This window comes from Atta cephalotes (assembly GCF_000143395.1).
Source record: "Atta cephalotes unplaced genomic scaffold scaffold00005, whole genome shotgun sequence".
Lineage (NCBI taxonomy): Eukaryota > Metazoa > Arthropoda > Insecta > Hymenoptera > Formicidae > Atta > Atta cephalotes.
Window position 1 is genome coordinate 7,620,240 of NW_012130069.1, and position 9,379 is coordinate 7,629,618.

At 26.5% G+C, this 9,379-nt stretch overlaps 1 protein-coding gene across 1 annotated transcript in view; it reads right to left on the reverse strand.

Moving 5' to 3' along the window:
- LOC105626636 overlaps positions 1-9,379 on the reverse strand; it is a 28,684-nt gene that overhangs the window by 16,852 nt on the left and 2,453 nt on the right. Inside the window, exons 2-3 of the mRNA XM_012207929.1 lie at positions 8,846-8,938; positions 292-446 (exon numbers count right to left, since the gene is read on the reverse strand). Coding sequence (XP_012063319.1) covers positions 292-446; positions 8,846-8,938 — 248 coding nt within the window. The remainder of the gene's footprint in view (positions 1-291; positions 447-8,845; positions 8,939-9,379) is intronic.

Here is a 9,379-nt window from a genome sequence, read left to right on the forward strand (position 1 = left end):
GTGTGTGTGTGTGTGTGTGTGTGTGTGTGTGTGTGTGTGTGTGTGTGTGTGTGTGTGTGATTAAGAATTTTTGAATAAATCAGTTCAAATTTATTGTTTTTATTTTTATGAAAAATACATTTAATTAAATAGATATATGAAAAAAGAAATTTCTAATGATTAGAATATAAGATTTTTTATTTAAAATTCTCTCATTGGAAATTTCTACTTTTTTATATAATATCTATTTAATTAAATGTATTTTCTATTATATTAATTGATTTTACATTGAAATGCTCGAGAGAAAGTTACGTACTGATAATTGTACACTTCCATATTCTTCGTGAGTCCATGTATCTTGACATTTCGATATTCTTGTTTGAGCGAAACTGAGCCCTCCGAACTACCAATTTTTATGCTGTCAATTGCTAGAGGTTCAATAGGCAGAATTTTAAAGCTCTTCAGACCTAAACATGAACGTAACAGACATGAACGTAACAGACGTTACTGAATGTATAAAGTCAATGTACAATGTACGTCTTATTCTAATGCATTTTGATTCCATTCTTCTATATAACATGCATAATTACTTCATACTATTCATCGTTCAAGATATAATTTGCAGAATTAAAAAATGCAACTAATAAAAAGACAACTTATCATAATTTAATATCTAAACATAATTATAGCTTTATTAATTGCATTATACGTATATTATATTTTAGTGTAACTTTTAGTGTAAAATAATCTACTTAAAAACACGTTAAAAAGGAAAAGAAAAAAATGCACCAAGTATACTAATATTCTTTTTACAAAAATATCTAAGAATTCTTTACAAAAATAATTACTAAAAATTGATATAATGTAATAATATAAAAATGTCAAATTTTATAAAAGAGAGAGAGCGAGTGAATGTAAAGTTAATTCTATGCATAAATAAATATAAATATTTAATATTTCTGCAACAAGTACATAATTTACATTATCGGAAATGCATTCAGAAAAATTAATGTAATCATTTTTTGTATAATTATCTTTTTACAGAAAATTTAAATTAAGAGATACAAAAGTTGTTACATCTGATCAATCTGATAAAAAATATACTGTAGCGGTTTTTTCACAGAGTATATTTCCATACATAGGGTGTTCCATAATGACCACCAAATATTTTGTATGTTGATAGAGCGGACTAAACTGAGTCCTTTAAAAAATTCTTTATCATTTTGCAGTTTTTTGTACTTGTAATAATTGATGAGATATTAATTACTAAAAATCGCTGAATATTAGTTTTTAATAATTTTTTATTCAAATACTATCAACAGAAAAACTTTAATAGAAATTAACTTTACAGAAAAACAGCAAAAGACAAAAATTGTTTATATTTCTTTCATAAAAAGTTCTGAGAATTTTTTTCAGAATTTTTTAATACCGTATTTTCTCATATTAGTAAAAATAAAATGCAGTACTAAAAAGTTGATTGAAAAAATCCTAAAATAGTTCTTAGAGTTCTATGAGAAGAAAATAAATTTTTCTTTTCTTGTAGTGTTTCTATAAAGTTGATAGTATTTGAGTAAAAAATTATTGAAGACCAATATTCGTCAATTTTTAGTAATTATTGGGAGTATAAATTAGTAGTTCGGTCCGTTTTTTGTGCATTTCAAAAGAAAATGAATGAACAGATCAATTAAAGTATTGTCCATCGCTGCCTACTATTTTTTCCCATCTCTCAGGCAATTTTCGAATTCCATCTCCAAAAAATGACTCGTCTTTGGAGGCAATTCAATTTTGGAGCCAATTTTCGATTTCTGCGAAAGAAGTGAACCGGTGACTTGCTGCATCCTTCGGAACAGCCAGTAATCAGAAGGAGCAATGTCCGGAGAATACGGCGGATGCGGTAAAATATTCGATTTGAATGTTTCCAAATATTTTTTTACGACTTTAGCGACATGAGGCCGAGCGTTGTCATGAAGAAGAATAACTTTATCATGTCTTTACTCGTATTCCGGCCGCTTTTTTTGCAATGCATGACTCAAACAAATCAATTATAGCCGATACCGATCGCCCATAATGGAATCGCCAGGTTTCAGCAGCTCATAGTAAACAGACCCTTTTGGTCTCACCAAATACAGAGCATGATCTTCGAACCATGAATGTTCGGCTGTGATGTTGATGTTGAGGTCGATGGCAACAATTGACCGGGCTTAGCATAGTATTTTTTCTTCTTGGGATTGTCGTAGAATATCCACTTCTCATCTCCAGTCACAATCCGTTGCAAAAAACCTTTTCCTATTGTCTTTGAATCAGCTGTTCGCAAGTGAAAAATCGCCTTTCAACGTTTCTCGGTTTCAGTTCATAAGGCACCCAATTTCCTTGTTTTTGAATCATCCCATGGCTCTCAATCGTACAGAAACAACTTGTTGAGTTATCCCCAATGATTCTGCAAGCTCCTTTTGCGTTTAATTCTGATCTTCTTCAAATAATAATGCCTCTAATTCTTTGTCTTCGAACTTTTTTTGGCTGTCCAGAGCGAGGCTTGTCTTCAACGCTGAAATCTCCATCCTTGAAACGTCGAAATCATTCCCTACATGATTATCAATTGGAGCAGTGTTACCATAAACTTCGACAAGCATTCGATGGACTTCAGCCGCACTTTTCTTCCAATTAAAGTAGAAAATCAAAATTTCCCGCAAATGCTGCTTGGTTAACACAAAATTCGACATTTCAAACACAGTAAAAATCAAGGTTTTTGTATGAAACAAAGCGATATAAACTGAATATTATTAGCAGATGTTTAACCTCTCTGAAACCGTCAAAATCAGCTGTCACTATGAACCATTCACAACAGTTATCTTTAGAAACGGAAACCGAACTAATTTGTACTCTCAATAATATCTTGTTAATTATTGCGAAATTACAAAATGGTAAGACTTTTCGACTCAGTTTTTAGTTCGCTTTAATATTGTTTTAATATTGTTTAGAAGATAATTAAAATTAATTATTCGTATTCTGTACAAATGGAATAATAACTTGCAAATATATTTTTACAAGCGTTAATTTGCATAATTTATACCATTTCAATGTATGTTGCAATTACGTGTATTATCATAGAAATTTATTAGATGTAACGTGTATGTAGTATAAGCATAATAATTCATGTCACTGAATGTAAATTAAAGTTAAATTATTTGATGATGCAAATTGTGACTTTTAGAAACTCTGATGAGTGTATGCACTTGGAAATTGTTTTATAGTAAACAACAATTGAGTTTCAATTATTTGTTTGTCATCAACCATTTGTTGTCATAATTTTTCGAAATGAGAAATAATTGACTATTATAATCACGAAGTAATTAATAATTTATTAAAATATTTTTGTCTCAAGCTATAACTCAAGCTGTAAATCTTTATTAACTATAATTCGTAAACATCTTTCATGATAACTGTTTACAATTTGGCTTTTTCTAGTGAATAGGAAAAAGTGATGTATTTTAAAATATCTTGTTAGAATGTATATATTTTTATTAATCTAATAAGAAAAAGAATAAATTATATTACATTATAGTTCTTTGAAAGAAACGGACATTTATAATGTTATATCTTTAATGAAATCATCACCAGGAAAATACTTGATCGCTTTAATGAGAATTTGAGAGCTATTATAATACATTAGTAGAAAAAAGTGATTGAATAAATCGCTTATATGACTCATTATTTAGGATTTGTCAGAATATTATTTATGCTATTAGAGCTATAATAATTAATGATAAATTAATAAAAAAATATATTGATCACTCTTTTATCAAAAATATTGAAAAAATACATAAAAAAAATCTTTACAAATTTTAAAATTATTAAGAGAATAATCATTATATGATATACAAAATGCGAAGAAAATATATTACAGATATATTAAAAATATTTTTTATTTATAAATTTTACAATCTCAGTAAGATATAATTTAAAAAAGTTTCGGCATTTGATGTTTTGAATGTGGCATGGCAACTGCTTTTTCTCCTCTTTAATTTGTAGCATGAAAATACCCAGATAGTTACTGGACATCCCAAGAACGTCCATTTTAATTTCAAAATCATATTCACACGTCCATGAACATAAAATGAAGTATATTCTATTTCACACATGATGTGCATGTATTATTTAACCTTGTTTAATATTCAGTGAACAACGAGGATAAATGATGCATCATGTTTGAAACGAATGCACCCATGGACAATCATCAGATGTCCATCCCAGTAAAAAATTTTTCATGCGAATATGTACAAGTATGTATAAATATATTGTACATAAACATGTATAATTATATAAAATAAATAAATATTCATAAATATGTACAATTATATAAAAAATTATTATTATTGTATAATTGTATGTATGAGCAATTTTTTTACATTTTTCTAAACTTGTTTTTTTCTAAAACAAACAATGCGAAAATTATTATTCTTTTAATTATTTTTTTATGTTTTCACATTAAAGATGTGCGATCTCCATTAATTGAATCGATCTCTGAATTAATTTTGAATCGGACTGATTGAAATCGATCTACTAAAAAATCGAAGCTGAATAAATCGTTCTATTGGAGATCTATTCAATCAAAATTTTTTAGAATCGTGAGATATGACAATGGAATAGATGTCGAATTGAAATCAATTTCATAATTTCAGCGTCGAATCGATATTGATTCCATTGTCATTTTTTACTGATTATGAGATCATATAAATTCAACAAAAACAATTAAAACACGATTTTGATTTGCCTCCGAGTAAAATAATTTTAATTTAAAAATCTAGATTTAAACTAACATCTGTAGTTCTGATGATAAAATTGCAAATACTGACGTAAAATCGGTGAAATATCGTATATAAACGCGTTCGGTTTTATACAACTGTCAATTGGTGTTATAAATTAGAATTTAACTTGCATTTATTTATACATTTTGTCAGTAATAATTACTTGTTGTAACTACAGAATAAATCCGATTAATAATCAGTAACGTGTAAACGTAAGCAATGTAAGCATATATAATGTAATAATATTATTACAACTTTGGATTCTTTAATACAACATATATAGGACTAATAATAAGACTAATTTTCAATAAAACGATAAAGATTTAAACGAAAATATTAAATCTTTTTTTATATTGTATATACATACATTAAGACTGGAATATGTAAGCTTTAATGTAATCAATGCAAATAGAAAGCAACAAAATGAAAAAAGATCACTTATTAAGGGATTGTTTATATAACAATTATAATAATAAAATTTTTTAAATATTATTTATATATTTATTATACAATTTTTATATAAACAATTCTCAATATGATTCATTTTCACTTGCTTTCTATTGATTTGCATAGATCAACCTAATCCAGACATGATATCATGCTAATTCAATATTTATACTGTGATCATACCGAATAAATTAGAAACATTAATGTGACGTCTCAGTAAAATATCATTTTTTGTGTATTGTCAAGATGTATTGAATATAATAATTAAATTTCAATTTTGATACTAAATATACCGTTGTTATATCGACTATACCCAAGACGTCTCTAAATTATTCTTGCGATATATCTCGTGTACGTCTGTCATATATTTTCAGAACAAACTTACAACATAAAATGTAGAATCAATGCTGCCTGCTTCATTTTCTATAAATTATAAAAAAAACATTGTATTTATAACCCAGAAAAGATCTTCCATTTTTTTTCTTGATTGTCTTTTCTATAGTTTATTATTATAGAAATTATTTTTTGAAATTATATTTTACATTCACATTTGTGGCGCTAAAATTCGTAAGTGCCGGAATACACGGTAGTCATAGCACCATCAGTGAGTGATTCTTCTTTGCCGTTTTACCACAGGTGTGTGCAAGCGTGTGAGGGCCTGCGCACAATATATCAAATATTAGGAACAGGAATAAATATTACAATTTCAACCTATCAAATATTATATCAGTTACACCGGAATATATGGTTTCTAATAGGTTGAAATCTTAATTTTTATTTCTATTCCTATTCCTAATATTTCCTCCATTGTGCGCAGGGCTTGAGCCACGAGGCATAAACACAAACATAATAAATTTAAGATAATTCTCTATTTTTTCTTACTTATTTGGAAAAAATATAAAATAAAGTATGCAAAATTAATTTTGTATTTATTTATAATGATATTTTTCCGTCTATTGGTGTAAATTCAGTGTAAAATTAATTAATTTAAAAATTAGAAGTTACATTCAGAGATACATGAAGAGATTACATGAAGTCGCACCTAATATTTTTATTATTCGAAAGATGAATATTACTATAAGAATAAAAACATCAAGTTAGTTTAATTGCTATTGCATTTTACAATATTAATATTTTTAACTCGCCGGCACGCATAAATACACAGTTTGGTCTCCTTGTACAACTTGTTAGGATGTGTGTTGCATGCATAATGCGCATGATGTATCATTTTATCTTTATTATTCATCTTTTAATAATTAATTTTTTTTTTAGTTAGACTAATCAAGCTGAGCCATTGGTTAAATTTGCTGTTTGTCAAATTATTTATAATTGTGGAATCGTAAGGCAAAATAACTTTGTGTATTATCATATATAGTAATATATTATATAGCATTGTGACGATAACAATATATAAAAAAAGAAATACAAGACAAAATTATACTTACAATTCAATAAAATAAATTTTATAATACAATGCTAAATAAAAAACAACAAAATTATATATTGGATTATTTTTTAACCTAGATCAGGCGAAAAAATTTTTTTGAAAGAATGATATCAATTAAAAATTGCATGCTGAACAAATTAAGTATTGCATAATACAATTACTACTATAAAATTGGAAGTATTTTCAAAGAATTTTAATTCTTGCCTGTGCAAATACTTAATTCGTTCAGCATGCAAGCGTAAGATTTTATATACACATATATATGTGTGTATGTGCATGCATACTAGAGGCATCACTATGATAATGCAGATACTATAGAGATGTACTGAATATATAGTGGAGACATACTCATACATCTCGGTATCACTAGAAACTCCCTGTGAAAGTCTAGGGGATGAGAAACGCGGACATAGTAGATTTTAAAGAAATTCTCTATACATCACAGACGCGTCTCGAATATCTTAACGATTTTTTCAACATACGTTTACGATATTGTTCTAACATTGTCAGAACGTAGATGGCTGTCTGAGAAGTGTGTCCTTGCTTACATATTCTAGTCTTAAAATAGTTCATCACAAAACAGTAAATGTATTGCGACATCTGTTTTTTACAAAGATAAAAATCTTTGAATTCATAGTTTAAATTTTTCAAATTCTATTCTCAATAATTTTGTAATTTATAGGTTTCAAAAACAACAAAAATAATAAATACTAATAATAAATACTAATTCTACGTTATATATTATTTATCGTTATATCTTAAACCTTTGTTTTCATTGCAGCCGTTATATTAATGATTTAACGTATCAATAATTTAAAGTATTATTCTATATTAACACAAATTTTTATTATATACGTCTAAATGTAGGACAAGATAAAATAGATTCATATAAACAAATAATTTTACAATTATATATAATTTTGTATAATTTTTCTGGTTATGAACGAAACAAATTATTAACAAATAATATGTTTCACTTTGTGAATTAAGCTCATTTTAAAATAAATTAACTTTTGCAATTATATAACAATCAGAATATTTCATTATGCATTGCTAGTTCACCATGACCTATTATGATGAGCTAATAAATACTCTTCGCATTAAGAAACGTTACATTTGTGGTGGAAGATAAAACATCTCATTTAATTTCCGTGCACGTCAAAGTAATTTGAATTTTATAGACGCGAGATTTTATGGACTTTTTATAACTTTTGCTGAGACAATAGTACTGGAAAAGTGAAAAATAACAATTATGGTTTAACCATTACTTGGGTTAAATACACAAAAGATGATGATTTATATCAATATAACACATGTGTTTTGTATACAAAAATTAATGTGATAAATTTAATATATATATATATATATATAATTATTATATATTATCTTATTTAATAATGTATATTTTTTACAATATATTTTATAAAATATACATTTTAAAATTATTCATTTATAAAAAAATAAATGAACAATTTTTTTCATTCGCGCAGTTTATTGAGTCAAAATTTATTAATAATTTATTAGTAAAAACTAGAGAGAGATTGATTTTGTATAATAACAATTATAATGATATTATTTACTGATCTTTTTTTGAAAATAAAAAATGCAGTTTAATATTAATTAATGTAAAATATTCTATGTAAAAAAACTGTAAAATATTCTATGAATTGAATTTTCGTTTATTTGTAATACATTACAATTAAATTTATACTTTGAAAACTCTACGAAATTTTTAATTATAAGTATGATCAATGAATATATTACAATTTTTATAATATACGTATAATCCATATATACCGTAAAGTTTTGGCCAATTACTTTTGTATATAGATAGATAGAACTGACTAAACTGAATTGAAAAGTTCTCTACCATGTTGCAATTTTCGCAATGATTAACGAAATATTAATTACTAAAAATCACTAAATATTGGTTTTCAATAATTTTTCACTCAAATATCAACTTTTTACAGAAAAATAGCAAAAGACAAAAATTGTTTGTATTTTTCTCATAAAGTTCTGAGAATTTTTTCAGAATTTTTTAATACCGTATTTTCTCATATTGGTAAAAATAAAATGTATACTAAAAAGTTGATGAAAAATTCTGAATAGTTCACATAGTGACATTATGTCACATTGTGATATTTATAAAAAAGTAAGACATATTTACCTTTGGCCATCGAAACGACTGCATCTTTGATAGCATCCGTAAGGCATTCTAGTAGGTTCGGGTCCGATTTTTTACAAGTCTTAAAATTGCTGGCTGTAAAGTAGAAAAAGAGAGAAAACTATCGTGGATAAGTTATTATGTAACTGACTGCATTGCTGCAGATCCAATAAACCTGTGTGCTCACTCGATCTTTAAATGGTTGTTAGCTTTCTCTTTAAACCTATACGTATGTCAATTTCGGTCAACAGTGTATAGTTTAATTCAATTTAATAAAAAGCAATTGGTTGTGTGCAAATGAATCTAATTTTAATGTGATATTATTGAATGGTCCAGCACACAATTGTTTTGGTTAAAAATGCACCACATAATAAAAAATATTTTGTGTTTGTGTTAAAACCGGTCCTTGTCATTTTTGTATTGATTTTTTAACATATCCGAATTTCAATTTATCGTAATATGATTATATTTATTATTTAACATATTGTGTGTGTGTGTGTGTGTGTGTGTGTGTGTGTGTGTGTGTTGTTTTATATT